At 38.8% G+C, this 20955-nt stretch overlaps 1 protein-coding gene across 1 annotated transcript in view; it reads left to right on the top strand.

Moving 5' to 3' along the window:
- The first annotated feature begins 7708 nt into the window (after positions 1-7708).
- The window catches only part of MRC1 (mannose receptor C-type 1), an 89209-nt gene continuing 75962 nt past the window's right edge, over positions 7709-20955 (top strand). The window contains exons 1-2 of the mRNA XM_004425326.3: positions 7709-7769; positions 18488-18889. Of these exons, the coding sequence (XP_004425383.2) occupies positions 7709-7769; positions 18488-18889 (463 nt within the window). The remainder of the gene's footprint in view (positions 7770-18487; positions 18890-20955) is intronic.

Raw genomic sequence — 20955 nt, 5'->3', positions numbered from 1 at the left:
AAATTAATAAAATGGAAAAAAGATTTTCTTTTCAACAAATGGTGTTGTAACTTCTGGAAATCCACATGCAAAAAACATTTATCTATACACAGACATTACACCCTTCACAAAAATTCAGTCAAGATGGATCATAGAGCTAAATGGAAAATGCAAAACTAGAAAACTCTTGGAAGATAGCATAGGAGAAACCCAGATGACTTTGGATATGGTGATGCCTCTTTAGATACAATACCAAAGACACAGTCCATGAAAGAAATAATTGATAAGCTGGACCTCATTAAAATTAAAAACCTTCTTCTCTGTGAAAGACAATATCAAAAGAATTAGAAGAAAAACCACAGACTTGGAGAAAATAGTTGCAAAATGCATATCTATTATCCAAAATAAACAAAGAACTCTTAAAATTCAATGATAAGAAAACAAACAACCTAATTTAAAAATGGACAAAAGACTCGAACAGACACTTCACCAAAAAAGAGATACAGATGGCAAATTAGCATACAAAAAGATGCTACACATCATATATCAGCAGGGAAATGCAAATTAAAATGACAATAAGATACCACTACACACCAATAGAATGGCCAAAATCAAAATACTGAGAACACCAAATGCTGGTGAGGATGTGGAACAACAGGAACTCTCATTCACTGCTGGTGGGAATGCAAAATGGAACAGCCACTTTGGAAGAGAGTTTGATGGTTTCTTACAAAACTAAACATACTCTTACCATATCACCCAGCAATCTTGCTCCTTAGTATTTGCCCAAAGCAGTTGGGAACTTATGTCCACAGAAAAACCTGAACATAGATGTTTTTAGCAGCTTTATTCATAATTGCCAAAATTTGGAAGTGACCAAAATGTCCTTCAGTAGGAGAATGGATAAATAAATTGTGGTAATTCCAACAATGGAATATTATTCGGCGCTAAAAAAAAGTAAGCTATCAAGCCATGAAAAGATATGGAGGAATCTTAAGTGCATATTACTAAGTGAAAGAAGCCAATCTGAGAAGGCTGCTGACTGTATGATTCAAACTATATGACATTGTGAAAAGGCAAAATTATAGAGATGATAAAAAAATCAATGTTGGTGTGGGGCGAGGGGAAGAGAAATGAACAGAGTACAGAGGATGTTGATAATGAGAGAGGCTATTCATATGTGGGGGCAGGAGAGTACCTGGGAAGTCTCTGTACTTTTCTCTCAATTTTATTCTAAACATGAAACTGCTCTAAAAAGATAGTCTTTTTTAAAAAGTAGTGTAGTCTTAAACATATCAAAAATTTATTTGATATGTTTTGGGATTAATATTTACTACAGTAATATATGCTGTGAAAGTTTGCATTTATACATACATAAATCTTAATTTTCCCGGATGGGCCTATTAAAAGGCTCATAATTTTCCTTGCATTGAAATTGGAATATTAATGGATTTTTCAGAAATGCTTTCTTTCCCTACAATGTATTTCTTTTTTCCTTTTTAAAGATTCAGATACCTTAGAGAATAGGTTTTCCAGAATATTGAAGAGAATAAATACAAAATTTACTTTCTAAATTGCTAAAAATAGGTAACATTACATATTTGGTGTAGTTCTGAAGAAGAAGCCCAATGATTTCGTGTCTTGATTTCTATCTGTAAAGTTTAGGTCATTTTCAGATCACAAAATACATTTTTTTGTGTGAGGGGGAGGAAGATTAGCCCTGAGCTAGCATCTGTTGCCAATCCTCCTCTTTTTGCTGAGGAAGATTGGCCCTGGGCTAACATCCGTGCCCATCTTCCTCTTCTTTATATGTGGGGCGCTGCTGCAGCACGGCTTGAGAAGCGGTGTGCAGGTCCGCCCCTGGGATCCGAACCTGAGAACCCCGGGCCGCCAAAGCAGAGCACACAAACTTAACCACTACGCCACTGGGCCAGCCCCACAAAATACATTTTTTATCTTATTCTTAAATTTTTTTCAAACATTAAATGGGTGAAATAACCTTCTAATTAAATTATTTTGGAAAGTTAAATAAATATAAAGATGTGTACCATGGCAAACAAAACAAAACAGAACATTGATTACAGAACTATAAAACTCACAGACCCTTCAAATAGTCTGCATACATATACTGTAGGTCACAATAAATCTAAATATACTATCTGAAGAGAATTATAATAAAGCCAAATTTTAGAAAATAACTCAATACAAAGATTTTTTTACTATGACGTAATTGTTTTCTATTGGTGTTTTGACATATTTTTGTAAGAATTGGAAAGTATGAGGCATAAGAACATAAAGAAAAGCAGTGTTCCATCTTTTAAACTTTTAAGTTTTTACTCAACTGTATCATTATATCTTCTTTTTTCTTCTCACTGAGCCAAAATCACCTTGATACCATTTAAGCAAACTTGCCCATCAAAAGACAGGCTTGCTTAAACAAAACAAACTTCCAAATCAATCACCGGTTTTAACTGTGAGAAATGATAAAACAGAACAAAAGAATTTGTTGAGCTGATTTTCTTGGAACTGTTTCACAGCAAAGGAGTCACTAAGTTCATCTTACATGGACTTGAGTGGGTGTGAGGTACGTGATGCTTGAGAAAGAAAAAGTCTAGGAGGAAATGAAATAGTTCAGCAGTTGTCTTGCCAATTAAATAAATGAGGATTTCCTTTATTTTACAGAAATACTTCTTTACCTTAAAGGAAGTACTAGTTAAAAACAACCACCATCATCAATAGCTAAGCAAAATCCAGGATCAAAACTTAGTAGAAAGGTATAAAGAAGAGGGTGAGATTTTATTTTAATGTGATAAAATATATATAAAATAAAATTTACCATTTTAACCATTTTTACTTGTACAATTCAGTGGCTTTAAGTATATTCACAATGTTGCGTAACTGTCACCACTGTTTCCAGAACTTTTCATCATCCCAAACAGAAACTCTGTACCCGTTAAACACTATTGCTCATTTCCTCTCCCCCACCAGTCCCTGGTAACCTCTATTCTTCCCGTCTCTGTGAATTTGCTTATTCTATGTACATCATACAAGTGGAATAAGACACTATTTGTCCTTTGGTGTCTGGATTATTTCACTTAGCATAATGTTTTCAAGTTTGTACACGTTGTAGCAGGTATCAGAATTCCTTTTTATAACTGAATAGTATTATATATATGCATGCATATATATATGCAGTGGAATATTATTATTTATATATACCACATTTTGTTTATCCATTCATCTGCTGATAGACACTTGGGTTGCTTCTACCTTTTGGCTACTATGAATAACGCTGCTATGAACATTGGTGTACAAGTATCTGTTCAAGTCTTTGTTTTCAATTCTTTTGGGAATATACTCAGAAGCAGAATTGCTGGAACATATGGCAATTCTATGTTTAACTTTTTGCGGAATGGCCAAACTGTTTTCCATAGTGGCTATACCATTTTACATTCCTACTAGCAATGCACAAGGGTTCCAATTTCTCCACATCCTTACTAACACTTATTTTCTCTCTCTCTTTTTTTTTTTTGGTGAGGAAGATTGTCCCTGAGTTAACATCTGTGCCAATCTTCCCCTATTTTGTATGTGGGATGCCACCACAGCATGGCTTGATGAGTGGTGTGTAGGTCTGGGCCCGGGATCCAAACCCATGAAACCTGGGTCTGCTGAAGCAGAGCAAGCGAACTTAACCACTACGCCGCCAGGCAGGCCCCTCTCTTTGCTTTTCGATAGTAGCCATCCTAATGGGTATGAAGTGATATGCCATTGTGGTTTTGTTTGCACTTCCCTAATGACTAATGATGTTGAGCATCTTTTCATGTACTTATTGGCTATGGCTACTTCTGTATCTTCTTTGGAGAAATGTCTACTCAAGTCCATTGCCTTTTTTTTTTTTTTTTTGCTGAGGAAGATTAGCCCTGAGCTAATATCTGTTGCCAATCCTCCTCTTTTTTGCTTGAGGAATATTAACCCTGAGCTAACATCTGTGCTAATCTGCCTCTATTTTTTATATGTGGGTTGCCGCCACAGCATGGCTGATGAGTGGTGTATGTCTGCGCCCGGGATCCAAACCTGCCAACCTGGGCGGCTAAAGTGGAACGTGCTGATCTTAACCACTAGGCCACGGGGCTGACCCCATTCCCTATTTTTTAAATTGTTTTGTTTTGTTGTTACTGTTGAGTTGTACTTCTTTATATATTCTGAATATTAATCCTTTATCAGATATATGATTTGCAAATATTTTCCCCCATTCTGTGAGTTGTCTTTCCACTCTTTTGATAGTGTCCTTTGATGCACATAAGTTTTTTATTTTGATGAAGCTCAATTTATCTATTTTTTCTTTTGTTGCCTGAGCTTTTGGTGTCATATCCCCCCTGCCCCCAAAAAATCATTGTCAAACCCAGTCATGAAGATTTTTTCTGATGTTTTCTTTTACAAGTTTTAGCTCTTATGTTTAGATTTTTGATCCATTTTGAGTTAATTTTTACGTATGGTGTAAGGTAAAAGTCCAACTTCATTCTTTTGTATGTGAATATCCAGTTTTCCTGGCACCATTTGTTGAAAAGACTGTCCTTTCTTCATTGAATGGTCTTGGCACCCTTGTAAAAAATGAATTGACCACACACACAAGGGTTTATTTCTGTGCTCTCTATTCTGTTCCATGGGTCTTTTTATCTCTTCCATGCCAGTACCACACTATTTTGATTACTGTAGCTTTGTACTAAGTTTTGAAATCAGAGAGTATGAATTGAATCCTCCAAATTTGTTCTTTTTCAAGATCGTTTTGGCTATGTGGGATCTCTTGAGATTTCATACGAACTTTAGGATGGGTTTTCCTATCTCTGTAAAAAACGTCATTGGGATTTTGATAGGGATTGCGTTGAATCTGAAGATCTTTTTGGGTAGTATTGTCATCGTAACATTCTATGAACATGGGATATCTTTCTATTTATTTAGGTCTTTTTTAATTTTTTTCAGCAATGTTCTTTTTTTTTTTTTTTTGTGAGGAAGATCAGCCCTGAGCTAACATCCGTGCTAATCCTCCTCTTTTTGCTAAGGAAGACTGGCTCTGAGCTAACATCTATTGCCAATCCTCCTCCTTTTTTTTCCCCCAAAGCCCCAGTAGATAGTTGTATGTCATAGTTGCACATCCTTCTAGTTGCTGTATGTGGGACACGGCCTCAGCATGGCCAGAGAAGCGGTGCATCAGTGCACACCCGGGATCCGAACCCAGGCCGCCAGCAGTGGAGCACGCACACTTAACCGCTAAGCCACGGGGCCTGCCCCTTCAGCAATGTCCTATATTTTTCATAATACAAGTTTTTTGCCTCCTTGGTTAATTTTATTCCAAAGTATTTTATTCTTTTGATCCTATTATAAATGGAATTTTCTTAATTTAGTTTTCAGATTTTTCATTAATAGTGTGTAGGAATGCAACTGATTTTTGTGTTTTGATTTTGTACCCTTCAACTTTGTTGTATTTGTTTATTAGCGCCAACAGTTTTTTTGTGGAAGCTTTAGGGCTTTCCACATATAAAATCATGCCATCTGTGAAGAGAGATAACTTTACTTTTCCTTTCCAATTTGAATGCTTTTAGGTTTTTTTTCTTGCCAAATTGGCAAGAAACTGGCTAGAACTTCCAGTACTATGTTGCATAGAAGTGAAGAAAGCAATTAAAAGCAGCAATCAACCTTTAGAACATACAACTTCAATACTTGGAGGACAAAGTCTTTATTGTCCACGCTGGCTTCAGCAAGCTGCACCAGACTGCCACAAAGATGGGGCATGGAAGATGATAGCCACTTCCACAAGGGAAAGGTTGAAATTCAACAAAATTTACCAGCCTCTGCATCAAGCTCTCCACTGGATGCTACAAGTTTTCTACTAGGGTAGAGTTCCAACATAGCTATTTCAGACAGTTCCTGCCAGTTCAATAGCTGGTAGGTAGAATGATGGATTCTTAAAGCTTCTTATTCCATCATCTTCTGTGATGTCACCCCCCCAAGAGTTGGATTTCTTTTTCTGCCTTGATCACCTCTTCTAGCCTGATAAATCTGTTTCAGTAAGGTCAAGGTCATGGGATAAATTCTTTGAGGAGTAGTTGGCTTCCTTTTGTTTCAAAGTCACAGATTTTACCACTGCTCCTGGTTGGCCGTATGACACATTTATTTAATTTAAAAACCCTGAATGTGAGTGTACAGAGAATTCAATTACATTTTATTTGCTTCTCAAATTGATATAAATCCAAATTAGGCAGAAATTTAAAAAAAATGTATAAAATTTATTTACATTTAGAAGCCATGAATGACACATTTAGAGTATTTTTTTCATGATAAATCAATGAAGCAATGTTTTCGAAGGAAACATTTGTGTTTCCTCTATTCTGGTTTGTAACCAACTTTTTTTGTCAGTCAAGCATTGGCTTAATGAAAAAGAAACATTTGTCCTGTGTGCTACATTTTCACCATCTTTGTCCTCCTCTCAGAATAATCTTAAATTTAGAATGTTAAAAAAAATCAGTAAGAGAACTATATGACATTTCTTATCACAAAGATGGTGAATTTTGGAGTTTTCCACTTGAAGATATACTATTCATTTAAAATTTTAAAAAATACAATGTTTCCAGCAACTTCTTTTTGAATTGCTAACATTTCCCACACTCCATTTGTGGGTTGGCTATCTAATTACTAATATCTGCTTCAAAATGTTCTTAATTCATGTTTTACTTCTGAAAAACAACAAAATAGATGTTTAGAGGTTAATATTGTGCTTAATGAAAAATCTGTTACCATTTGTTTTAAAGAAAGATTTCCACCCATCATGTAATGAATATACATCTTTTTGACCAAACGATAAGATTTTGTCCTAGCACGAGAACCCTTTCAAACTTGAAAAGGGTCACCATGGTTGAGGCTGGGCAGCAAAGCTTTATCACAAATCCTTTTTCACTGTTTTTTCTGGAGAACGTTCTAGAAAAAGACTTCTAGAACGTTCTCCCTCCCAGCCTTACTGAGGTTGTTTCTTAGGTTTAGCCTCCCTTTCTTCTTCTAGCTAAAGGAACAAAGGTCTGTGTGAAGTGTCCCTTTTGAAGCTTTCTAAGAAAAAATAAAGACTCTGAGCAATGAATATGGAGAATGAGGGGGATCAGTTTTAATCCTTAAGAAAATGTTTCCACCCTAAAACTGTCCTTTTTAGTGTCTGCCATTTCTGCCACGTTAGAGTAGAGGTTGTCTGCTAGGGGACCCTTGATTCAGCTGCTTCCCGGAGGGAACCTCAGTTTTCCTTCCCGGGGACTGGCCTCTGGCTTGCTCTGCACACAGCCCCGACTGAGAAGGCCTTGAGGTCCCACGCTGTTTCACTTCTCTTCCCAGCAGGCCAGCCTCTCTCCTCATTTCTCACCGTCGCCCTCTCCCCACCCCCCTCCCACATGTGTCCCTTTCTCCTCTTCCTCTGTGTCTGTTCTTCTCAAAAGTTAGCTTACAAAGCAAAGTTGTAACTGTGAATTCCTGTTTTTCCAACCACCCTCATGTGACAGGATATCTCCTTATTGGAGGTTTTCCCTAATTTCAGAAGCCCTTTAAAAGTGAGAGCTTTGCTTCACACTTCTTTTCAGCAGGGCAGCTGTGAGAACCCAGAGAGGGAAGTGGTGGTCCGGCGCCCTCCTTGTCCTGGTTCTTTCTTACCTGCTCTTCTCCACCCGTGGAAGAAGAGGATACACTCTGGGCCATGAGGCTGTCCCTGCTCCCGCTCCTCCTCTCCCTCATTCCCGTCGCTGTGCAGCTGTTGGGTAAGTCGGCTCTGAGGCAGAAGCTCTCTGACTTGGGGCCTGGGGTCTATGGCACACCTTCCCTTTGGGTCGTTGTTAATGGATTCCTTGCAACATCTGTGGTGAGAGGAAAGCAAAAGTCCCCTGCACCACCAGCTCTATGGGGACCTGTCACCTCCGCCTGGCTGCAGGCCTGGAAGCCTGGGGCTGGAGGAGGGAGGAGGTGCCACCTGGCCCTGACCCCCACAGAACCCCGTCTTCCTCTTGACTTCTCTCCTCTCCCATCATTCCTTCCCTGCTTTACTCGTAGCGGGATTTCCTCTATGGTCTGTGCACTATAGTTTTCATTTCACAATATTTCCATCTAACCCCCCACAAATATCTTCTGAGTGTTTTTGGCTGAAAGGCAGGCAGCTCTGGTGTGTCTCCTCATTGTAGGTAAGGCTCATCCCCCCAAAAGGAATTTAATGTGATTTCCACAATTCGTCTTTTTTTTTCTGTGAACCATTTTAATTATTCATAGTTTTTATTGCTAGAAAGTTCATCCTCATCTGTATTCTAAGTTCTTCAAATTGATTTATGCCTGTTTTTTTTTTTTCTTCCTGGAGACTGGTGATTACTCACGAGGAACGGATTCAGAGTTTTTCAAGTTCTCAAAGAGATTATCGAGTCTCTCTGTTTCTCTAGACTCAAGCTGTTTAAACTTCAGAATGAGAGGGCCTGTGAGAATTTTCATTCCCAATTCTCTTTTGAGATGAGATAGAAGGGATTTCAATTTTGAACTTTTGGTTTCTGATCCCCCTTCGTATCTCTGAAATCAGCAATTACTGTGTGCACACAGTCTGTGCAAAGGGCGCACCATGCCCTGCTCGAATGGTGGGGGCAGGACTCAGAAGACGGGTAAGACGGAAGGGAACTCCCCACCACCAGGAAGCTTCCCACGGAGAGAGTATTTGATCACAGAAGACATTCAATCATAATAAGCATTAAGTATTAGTGATTATAAAAACACAAGCAAAGGCTGTACGGTTTGCACCCTGCCTCTGCCAGCAAGCTACTGAATTTCCCCGTCTATAAAATGGGGAGCATCGTATTACCTGCCCCATCCGTTGTTGCCATGATTCAGAGTTTACAATATGTAAAATGTTGACAACATCGTGTGGCCCATCATAATTACGTCGTAAGCATTAACTCTTAAAAGCAGTAACTTTTTTTCTGCTGTAGTAATTAATTGTCCAACAAAAGCAGTGTATGAAACATTTAAAGGAGAGGTTTCCCAAGAAACAATGCTGAGGAAAGATTCCTGGAGCGTGAGGAGATATTTTCCCTGAGTCCTGGCTACAAAGCATCTCTTAGTGATGAAGGGGTGCTGGGGGCAAAGCTGTGGCGTGAGAGACTGCAGGGTGGGGTTAGACATTGTCACAGTCTTCAGCTGGAAAGTCTGTCTTGTGCAAGAGGATTAGTATATTCTTCATGGCCCCAAAGGTTAAAACTAAGACCGTGAAAATCTTCTAAGGGTTGTGCTGTCTCACATAGAACAGTCTTAGGAGTGAGTTCCCCGATACTAAAGGTCTCCAGACAGAAGCTGGATGAACAATTCAAGGCTGTGTCTGAGACCCGGACTCTAACCCAGTGGAGTCCAATAGAAGCATAAATGGCCACCTTATGTAGCCACATTTAAAAAAGTGAAAACACATAGATGACATTGATTTTATGAATATATTTTATTTAACCTAACGTATCCAAAATATTATTGGTCAATGTTAAATCAATATAAAACTTAATGGGATATTTTTAAGTTCATTTTTTAAAATTAAATTTTCAAAATCTGGTGTGTATTTTATACTTACAGCGCATCTCCATTCAGATGGGCCTGATTTCAAGTGTGCCGTAGACCCATGGGAATAAACGGTACCACGCTGGGCAGCACAGAGACAGCCCCTGATTTTCGTTAAACTGACTCTTAATGCCTTTGGGCAAAAAGTGTGTCCCAATTTGCTTAGGAATTTTTCCCTCCTCGACACAGCAGGATGCCTTCCTCTGATGAATGGCTTCCCCTTCGTAGGCATAAATATGGGAGAAGCAGGGAGATGCTGAAGGTCTGTTTACTTAGAGAATAAAAAACAAACAAAAACATGGATAAGGGAGCCCATTCCAGATTTTTATTTTTAACGTGAGCGCCTATAATTCTTATTTTACCTTTTCTTGGCCGAAGCAGCACATGAACAGAGGTGTTTGGGTAAAAGTGGGGCACTTGCTTAGTTAGCTGTAGAATAAAGGATTTATGAATTCTCTCTAACCCTTCCTCTGGCTCCCTACCCATCAAATTCTCCCTCCTTCCAATGGTTTATTTCTTTTCAGCCCGGAACCCTCTCTCCACCTCCCCAACAGCATCCAACATTAGCAGCACCAAGGGCATCCATGTCATACATTGAGGGGCCCAGGAGGCCAAGCTTAACAGAGGGAGCCACTTTCCCTTCTTCCTCCTCTTCTTGCCCTGCTCTCTTTTTAGCAGGAAGAATTGCATTCGGCACCGATGTTTAGACCTCGGTGGAGATGTAATCATAGCAGCGCTACGGTGAGAGTTGCTCAGACACCGAGGTTGGACCTCAGTGGAGAAGTTGAGCTTGAAATGGGGTGGTTTGGCTCACAGGCAACGATGTGTTGGTAAACTTAACAATTGGTTCTCAGAGGGAAAAAAGCACTGATTTGTGGCATTTACTGATTTCTATGGTGTAAGACTCCCATCACGGTTGGTTTCAAAGTATCAGTGTGATGCCCCTGGAGGCAGAGTTGGGAAGAGATGCCAACAATAGGCTCTCACTGGCCAATGAGAGTGAATTTGACCTCTAGCGCAGGCCCAGGCTGCATCCAACTTGTTTTATAAGTAAGAAAATCGAGGGCCTGACAGGTTAAGTGATCTTTCCAGAGTCTCACAACTAGTTAATGGCACAATCTGTTTGGTGCTTAGCGCTTGTAACTCCCAATGGAGTGTTCTTTCTATTAAACAGAAGCAATGCATTTTTGCTGGATGGATGATTGGTTTAATACCAATTCAGAATTTCTTCAAGGAGCAACTCCCCACTGCCATTCCCTTATTAAATTTTCATACAATTTTTCTTATAATATTTCTACTTTTCTTTATTTTTAGTCTCTCATTTCTTCCTTCTATATGACTTATTTTAGATACCAGATTTAAGACATTCTTTCTGAAGTTATTGAGCAAAACCAAGTTCTTGTCATCTTTCTTTTTTCAATTCTTCTTATATTTGTCTATTTTTCTTGTTATTGTTCCAAATTACTTCTGATTTTTCTATAATTCAGAGATGGAGACTTTAAGACTTTTCACAAGGAGAGGGGAAGAGAGGACATTAACGTTCAAGTGATTTCTATATGCAAAATGACATGCTGGGTACTTTATATAAATGATCTTTTTTAGAAGTTGACAGCAACTCTATCAGTGAGCATTATTATCCCCATTTTACAGATAAGGAAATTGAGGCTAGAATGATTAATTTAACTAAGGCAACACAGCTAGTAAATGGTGGAACCAGAATTTGATCGCAAGTTTGCTGACCCCAAAGAAAATACCTCTCTCCACCACATCACGTGTCTCCTGAGAGTGGAAACTCTGGGATCCCCATTTTCTCTGTCCTTCAGTCCCTCTCTCTGGGCTGCAGCAACAGCTCTCTGTTTTCTCTAGTTTCATTGTGTTCTGAACCATTTCACACTGTCTTCAAGACTGATTTCCCCAAGTTGATGATAATAGTTAACTAACATGTATCGAGCAATTTCTGTGTGTTCCTGACACACTGTTCTAAGCACTTTATTTAGATGGTCTCATTTAATTCTCACAACAACCAGCAAGTCCTGCTATTTCCCCCTCATTTTTCAGATGGGAAAAAGGAGGCACAGAGTAATTTAGCAACTTGACCAAGGTCACACAGCCAATGAGCAGTGACGCTCCGATTACATCATGATCAGGTTGACAAGATGCACAGTTAGCATGGCTATGAACGGAAGAAGAAAGAATGGTATCGTGTCAACTTCTTACCTACAGGTTTTGTTTGTGTGTCTTAAAATTGGGGGAGAGCCTGGCATTCTGAGGTTGAAGGTATAGGAGAGAAAGGAAAGGTTAGTGAGTGGAGAGACAGAAGGGGATGGAATCCAGGACACAGGTAAAGAGATCAGCAGGCAGAGGGAAACCTACAGAGATGGGAATGAATGAACCCGGGAAGGGTGTAGATATTCATATCTTTAGGGAGGGGGCCAGGATGTCGGCAGAGTTTCTTACTGTTGGCCTCTATTTTCTCCTTGAGGACCCAACCCAGACTGGATTCATATTTGTACCTCCCCAAATGGCCAGAAGCAGTGACTGAAATTATTGGCTTCTCTGAATATGTGATGAACGAAGGAATGAAGTGAAAAAATAATTCTCAATTTTTCTTTTATTCTTTTGTTCAATACTGCTACCCTAGCACTGTGATTGTTAGTCATCCCCTTGCCCCCAGTGCTTGGCATAGTTTGTGGATATACTAGGTGAATGATAAATATTTGTTACTTACTTTCAGTTCTTTGGGGACACGTGTAGGTTTTACATTCGTTTACTGAGGCTGATGGGCAGATTTATTAGTCTGGGTTGCTTCAGGTGCTGACTCCTGACCATGATTCAAGTAAAGGAGTTTATTGGGGAGGGAGGCTCAGGAAACACTGGCAGAGGAGTGGGGAGGGGAGACCAGAAGGGAAGGCAGCCGATAAAGGGTGTGTTGCGGAGCCAGTGACCACTGCGGACAAGGGGTGCTCAACCATACCGGGGTGCTCTGGGTGACAACGTAGGAATATGTGCCTCAGAGTCAGCCCGCCCAAGGTGCAAGGGGTTTGGGGTATTTATTCATCAATTTCCATTAGTCACTGGTGAAGGTCTCCTCCTGGGGGCATTAGTTCTCTGACCCTCTTGGTCTTGGCAATGTGTGGGCATCTGGGGCTCTGATGGCTGGAAAACACCCCCAGGCCCAGAGATGCGGTGCTGGCATTGGGGAGTGGGGCCAGCATGCACTAAAACAGCAAAAGGCAAGAAGAAATAAGTGGGGTTCTGGCAGTATTTGCCACAAAATTCCTGCTAATTTTCCTCTTATCCAGCTTCTCTATCTTCTAGAAGTTATTTTCTTTTATGTTTTCACGTCAGTGTCTTATTTATTGATAGTAGGGAATGTCTAAAAATGTATGAGGAAATAGAGCACCTAAATAGCCACCTTTAGTAACCTAACTTTCTTTGCTAGGAGGTTTGGAAATTTAATTACTTGCTCAATGTTATGGAATAATGGAAAACTGTTAAAACATGCTTAAAAGAAAATTCACGCCCATGTTATTGGATATTTAGTCTTCAGTTATTTTTAACCTGAGATATGCGGTTGAAACTTCTTACCTCTTTCCTAAATGTATTTTTTTTATTGAGGTCATATTGGCTTACAACATTGTATAAATTTCAGGTTACATTATTGTATGTCAGTTTCTGTATAGACTGTATCGTGTTCACCACCAATAGTCTAGTTTTTTTTTTTTTCTTTTTTTCCCCCCCAAAGCCCCAGTAGATAGTTGTATGTCATAGTTGCACATCCTTCTAGTTGCTGTATGTGGGACGTGGCCTCAGCATAGCCGGAGAAGTGGTGCGTCGGTGCACGCCCAGGATCTGAACCCGGGCTGCCAGTAGCAGAGTGCGCGCACTTAACGGCTAAGCCACGGGGCCGGCCCCTATAGTCTAGTTTTTCTCTATCACCATACACATGTGTCCCTTATCCCCTTCACCCTCCTAAATGTTTTTTGACCTTGAATTAACCCCAGCAGAGTCTGAGCTCAGTATGCAGGGAACTCGGCTCTGGCTTGTCTTTGCATTGTCACCAGCATGGTGCCTGGCACATATTTGTTGAAAAATAAATGTAAGATTAGTAAGATAGAGTTAAGATGGAAGGAAAATCTCTTCAATTCTATAAATAAATTTCTGATGTCTATTAAAAAAAAAGGAAACACACATTCAATCTCATAAATGAGATCGCAGAGAAATGAATATAGCTATCCAATTGTCCTCATTTGTTCAGTGTTGCTGTATTTCTGTTACAATAACATAATTAGTATAGACAAAAAATAGAATGTTTATACATATAAAACATTGGTGTGGAGAATAGTGGCAAAAATGGCACAAGCTGCCTTTTGGTCAAGGCCTTGAATCACTTTCACAGGAAGACATATGACATTTTAAATCAGAGACATTGCAGAGACCATGATAAAAGCAAAACTACGTGTTGACGAGTTGGGGAGTAGAGTAATGTATGAATGTAGGACCATAAAGTGATAATTTTACATTTCCTTGTATTGTCTGGCCAAGGTACTGCTTCCTAATGTCACAGATAAATCAAGGAAACAAGAATAGATAAGTTGGTATTGAGATAGAAGCTTTTCATTTCCAAGTGCTTTCGTTTCCAAGTACTTTCGTAAGTCTAAACATTTATAAATTGCTCTTTGGTAAAAATAAACTTTCAGGGGAAGAAGTAGGATTTAATAGACCCACCATCATTAATCAACTATTAAAAATAATGTATTTGGGTGACAAGTCAAGATGCTTCAGATTTACTAAATATTCTTTCATTCATTCGACTAATATTTCTTAAGAGACTGTTATGCTCCAAAAAGAGAGAATACAACACTGTTCCAGAAAGATACAGTCTCTCTACTCGTGGAGTTTACATTCCAGTAGGGGGACACAGACAAAACATAAGGAAACAAATTTTAAAAGAGAATATATTTTAATATAGTTATGAATATTCTATAGAAAATAAAAGAGTAAAATTAGGATAGTCAGATCGCTAAGGAGTTGACACTTGAGCTAGTACATTAAAGAGCATCCCAAGAAGAAGGAACTTGAAATATGAAATTTTTAAGGTGGAAATGATCTGCAAGTGTTTGAGGAACAGAAAGGGCTTGTGGCTGGAGGGTAGTGAGTGAGTGAACGTGGGAGGAGGTGAGGGCAGAGGTAGCCGGATCAGATCATGCCCCTTCCAGGGAGCTGTGAACTGGAGGCTGGATGGTTTTGTCCTGTGTACTGTAGCACCCTCTTGAAGGCTTTAAAATGTTGGAGAAATATAGTTAAAAATTAAGTCTCCTGGGCCGGCCCCATGGCTTAGCGGTTAAGTGCACGCGCTCCGCTGCTGGCGGCCCGGGTTCGGATCCCGGGCACACACCGACGCACCGCTTCTCCAGCCATGCTGAGGCCGCGTCCCACATACAGCAACTAGAAGGCTGTGCAACTACGACATACAACTATCTACTGGTGCTTTGGGGGAAAATAAATAAAAATTTATAAAAAAAAAAAAAAAAAATTAAGTCTCCTTCCCACCTACAAAACCTCTTCACATAGATAGAAGAAAAATAAAACAATTTTGTTATTGAATAAGCATTCAACTGGAATGTGATGACTATCACAGGCAATCTGCAAAAGAGATTGCAAAAACAGAAAGAAATCTGACTCACTGATATAGCTAAGTGGAAATAACCTATTACATGAGGTAGGTTTTGCAATTTGGAGTCAGGTGACAAGTTAGGTCCATCTCACCCAGGAAGCTGGGAGCTCAGGTGTTATCTCCTTTGATGATTCCATTTCAAAGAGAGGAAGACCAGAGCAAGACTTGGTGGCTTGGTCTAGGGTGATGGCAGTGGAGATGGAGAGAAAAGAATGGATTAGGGTATATATATTAGGATTCTCCAGAGAAACAGAACTATTAGTGGGGTTGTGTCTGTGTATCATCTATCTATCTATCTATCTATCTATCTATCTATCTATCTATCTATCTATCTATCTATCTATCCGTCTGTCTGTCTGTCTATCTATCTACCTATCTATCTATCATCATCATCTATCTTTTGAGAGATATTTGTTTTAAGGAATTGGTTGACACAACTGTGGAAGCTGGCAAGTCCAAAATCTACAGGGGAATGCTGGCAGCCTGGAAACTCAAGAAAGAGTTGTTATCGCAGTTCAAGTCCAAGGGCAATCTAGAGGTAGAATTCTCTCTTCGTCAGGGGACCTCAGTCTGTTTTCTCTGAAGGTCTTCAACTGATTGGATGAGGCCCACCCACAGCGTGGAGGGTAGTCAACTTTATTCAAAGTCTACTGATTTAAATGTTAATCTTATCTTAAAAAAACAAACAAACAAAAAAAAAAACATTCACAGCAACATCCAGACTGATGTTTGACCAAATATCTGGATACGTAACCTAGCCAAGTTGTCACATAAAATTAACCATCACAGTATATTTTGGGGTAGAGCCAATAGATTCTGCTTTGGTCCTAGAAGGTGAAGGAAAGCTGAGAATCCAAGACAACCCCTAGGTTTTTGGTTTATAGATCTGGGTGGATGATGATGCCATTAATGAGAAAGAGAAGACTGGATGTTTACTCATTAAGTACCATCCTATTTAGAGCAAAATTAAGATGGAACTACAGATGAAAATTAAGTACATGAAATAAAAGTTAAATAAGTATAAAAACCTCTGAAAGAGGAACACTTTTTGTGCATAAAGACTATCAAGCACCTTCCCTTCAATGGCTGGTTGGTTGAATGAATTTGAGTGGTTGATAAGTGTTGGCTGCTGGACGATACAATCAAATGGCTGAAGTCTGAGATGGAAGATATTTATTATTGATGATGAGATGTTACTGAGCAAAACTATCTGAAAAGTGGAAGATAAGTCTAGATTGGAAAAACATAGGTGGACTAGAAAACACTAAATGTAAACGGCAGTGTGGTTGAGTTTACAGAGATATAGGACAAAACTTTCAGAGTTCATTACCTTTTTAGGTTAGATTTACATTTGTGTATGGAAAATTATCATAGTAACTGCTTTTAAAAAAACTTTTAATTTTCCTATTTCCTGTGTTTTATTGTGAACAAAACACCATATTATTAAAATTTTAATTTTATTGTCAATACATAAAGTTGCTCATTTTGTCACAATAGGTCGTGGGCAGCAACAAAATGAGGTCAAGCCTGGGAAGCAGTGCAGCTGGATGGGAGGAGGTTCAGTCAGGTAGTGAGTGTTTGGTTGAAGATGTCAACTCCAGAGAAGCCAATAGAAGCAGATGTTCTGAATTCAGGCTCTACTGAGTCTCAATTTCAAGAAATCAAAGCAGCAGAAATGAGGAACCAGGCTCAAGAACCCAGGCAGAAGTTCACAGTAGCACTGATTTAGGAACTCAGACTAGATAGAGGCAGGAGGTCTCCAACAAGGGTGGGACCAGAGCAGACAGAGCAGCGTGGAGGGAGAACATAATCTTTTGAGGCGAAGATCCATCATAAGCTCTAAATTGATGGTCCAAGAACTGACCTCAGAGTGTAAGTGGTGCTCACCTCACAGGGGTGCTGAGGACATAAAGAGATATGGCTCATGGAAGTGCTTTGTAAACAGTGAAGGACTCTGCTATTGGTACTATTATTACTTTGTTATGTTTCACTGGGATGATTTGATTAAAAATAACGAGCTCATTTAGTCAGATTCTGCAATGCCACCAGCTCATTTTGAAAGAACTGCTGAAGTAGAAGGAATATTGTAAAACTTCACAAGAAGTGTTTAATTTATATTTATGTTCCTAAATTAAAAGAGTCACTTCCTTTCATTTGTCTATTCTTAAAAAAAATAAAACCAAAACAAAAAAAGAAAAACCTTTACAGGAATTCAATTTTGACTTGAGGAAAAAAAATATGCTTACCAGATCCTTTTTTCTTTGGCAAGAGGAAGTTGAGTTTTGCGACCTAGCAGCTATGTGTTATAAACATGAACCATCTATGCATATTTATTTAAATCACCAGCCCCAAATTACAAGTATAAAAATACTATTATTTGTAAAGTTATTCTCATAAATATTACCTTAAATGACATAAAACCTTACATTTATTTAACCTTTATTGCAAACTTCACAAATTATTACACTTTTAAATACATTTTTGTTATACAAGGTTAGATTGACTATGCAAACAAAATGAAAGCTAAAATTACTTAATAGATACTAACTTATCTCTAGATGCTAGATCTCTAAGTTACCTACTGTTGGAAGGGAAAACAAAACAAAACACTTCTCTCATTTCTCAGATCTGGGCTACCCAGAAAGCATTTAGTTCAAAAATTTACTGGACATAAAATGAAGATAAAATTTTCTAAAATAAACTTATTTTTAAAATTACAAAAAAACTGCATAAGGTTGTAATTAGAATAATTACATATAAGTTTCATTTATCTCAAAGAGGATGGGGATGGTCAGACTTCAAAATTCTATTCTAGGATATACATGTATTTAATTTTGGAACTTATTCATATCCATATTTTCTTTTCTCTGATAGATACTGCTTTTCTGTTATCTACCATTTATGTTTATTCCATTACAATTCATGTACATTTAAGGCAGGCCTTTTCATAAGGCTCCTTGTAATGAACTAGGACATCTTGTAGATTTCCATTCAATTGCCGGGAGCCACATGCTCGCCAAGAGGCTCATCAGCCCAGTCTCTCTCTGCAGCTTCAAGGATCCTCTGGAGGGAGCTGAGCTGGCCTAGGCAGAGTCAACTTCACCCCTTTTCCTGCGATCGTGTCTTTAGGGAAATGGGAACATTGGGAACTTTTGACCTAAAATATTGTCTTTGTCATATGCATCCACTTACCCTTTCTCTTTCTTCTTTTTTTTCCTTTAACAGACACTAGGCAATTTTTAATATATAATGAAGATCACAAGCGCTGTGTGGAAGCAGTGAGTTCCAGTGCGGTCCAAACTTCAGTTTGCAACCAGGACAACGAAGGACAGAAATTCCGATGGGTGTCTGAATCCCAGATTATGAGTGTTGCATTGAAATTATGCTTGGGCGTGCCATCAAAAACGGATTGGGTTCCTATCACTCTGTATGCCTGTGACTCAAAGAGTGAATTTCAGAAATGGGAGTGCAGAAATGACACACTTTTGGGCATCAAGGGAGAAGATTTATTTTTTAACTATGGCAACAGACAAGAAAAGAATATTATGCTTTACAAGGGGTCGGGTTTGTGGAGCAGATGGAAGGTCTATGGAACCACAGATGATTTATGCTCTAGAGGTTATGAAGGTAAGAAGCATGGATTTTCTTACCTTTCTGTCAAACTTTTCTCATCTTCTTAGTTGGAAACTAATTCAAGAAAATAAGCACATTCTTGTTTAGTCTGTACAAGAAATATTAATTGATTACCTTTGTGTTTTGAACTATTCTGTTCTATAAAAGTATGATAGTGAATAAATGTTATAAAGTCCTGAATGATACTTTAGTTCTTTCTAATTAGTGGGAAGACATTTTTTTTTAACTTTTGCTAAGATTTTCTTTTTAAGTAGAGGTTACAATTTTTAGAAATAAATTTTCACTGTAATCTTTGACCGGAAGCCTCCCTTTTGACATTAGGCAGTGGTAGTGATAAGTGGATTTAACCAAATGTTTCTTTTCCTTTGGTTTAAGTTATCCCTGGAGAAATGAGCCATGTAACAACATTCTTTACCAAGTCAGATTGCCTAAAATGAAATCTTGGCATTCCTTGACAATTTGAGTTTCTCGTTTATCACCTTATGGGTCTTTAGAGAATATAATAATCAGAAGATTAGAAAAGCTGAAGAATTAGCTTATAAATTAACATGCAGTGTATTTCACCACCTATCTTAGAAAGTGGTAGCACCACTGAGACAGGAAATAATTTTATACGTAGTTAGTTTCTTAAGTTCTTGAAGGTTAAACAAAATCGGAGTATTTAACCTTCTCTTCTCTTGGCCAAATTTCATTCTCTGGTGGCTGCACAGAACAAACAAAACAAAACAAAAATAAAAAAGAACTGAAGCCTTTCAGAAAGGCTTCTTGAGTCAGATGATGTTATAATCACATTCCAGATTTGGATACTTGGTTGTTGTGAAGTGTTATCTAGAACGACCCCAAGGTCAGAGAAAGAGCCTGCCTTTTGGGACAAGAGATTACCTGTGTCCAAAATTACTATGTTACTGAGGCTGCGAAGATTGGTTGGACCAGCTGTCATAGCCAAACAGAGCTTAGGAGTTCAGCTCTTTGTAAGGCAATAATGTCAGCTTTCCATTTTCCTTCTATGTAAAGAGGATAGGTAGTAGGAATTGAAGAAGAGTGAGAAGGAGGGTTCAGGAAGAAGTTATCCCAAGGCATTTATTGAACATAATGTAAGTTTAGAAGTTATCTGAAAGGCAACCTAAGTACTATAACCTTTCAGGAGAAACTTGATAGAAAATGATGGGGCAGGACAAGGATGAACCAAACTTGACCGAGTGAAATTCCACAGATGGGACAACAGTCCTAATTCATGGGTTCAACACAAGGAAGATTGGTGCCAAGACATCGGACTTCTTATTTTATTTTAAGATATATCACTGAAGTTCTGTAACCCCTCCCGCCCACTTTCTGTTCTTCTATTTGCTTTGAGAAAAATATGCATTGGGTTTAGGATAGTGGTTTGCAAAGTTTAATATGCTTAAGAATCATCTGGAGAGGTTGTTAAAAATGCAGATCCCAAGGCCCCCCTCCCACCCAGATTCTAAATTACCATATTGGGGGAGAGGCCTAGGAATCTATTGAATTATTTTTGTGAACACCTGAGTGGTTGGACACGGATGGTCTATTGACACTATGTGCATACTCTCCAACTCTCTCCCAATACTTAAGAAATTCCTGCTAGAAGATCCAGCTCCTCAGAGGGATCTTGGAATCCATTCATTGGAACATACATTAGGACTGAAGGCAAAGCAGAGAGGGTATATGTAGAGTTTCTGTCTCTCTAAAGAAAACTTGGGGAGAAAACTGGCTGAGGCCAGGGATTCTTTTAGAATAATAGAAGCAGAATTGTAGACTTAGAAGGATCTAAGGGTTGTCTGGAAGTTTGGACCACAAGAGGAAGAGTAAATCGACCGTGGTTCCATGATTTGTCAGTGAAGTGGCTGGAGTGGAGCTTGGTTCTTGTGGCCTCATCAGTACTTTGCTAAATGAATGGAATTAGTCCTGAAAAGGCCATTTCTGACTGACACCTATAAATGCAGCACTAAAAATTTCTTGGCTAATTTAATGAACAGTACAACTAGCCTTGAGATGTTCTAAACAGGTTTTCTTCATATGAAGGAACAGGTACCTTAGTG

The sequence above is a fragment of the Ceratotherium simum genome, chromosome 32 (genome assembly GCF_057802395.1).
Source record: "Ceratotherium simum simum isolate JZ-2026a chromosome 32, ASM5780239v1, whole genome shotgun sequence".
NCBI lineage: Eukaryota > Metazoa > Chordata > Mammalia > Perissodactyla > Rhinocerotidae > Ceratotherium > Ceratotherium simum.
This window is presented reverse-complemented; position numbering and strand designations above follow the sequence as displayed.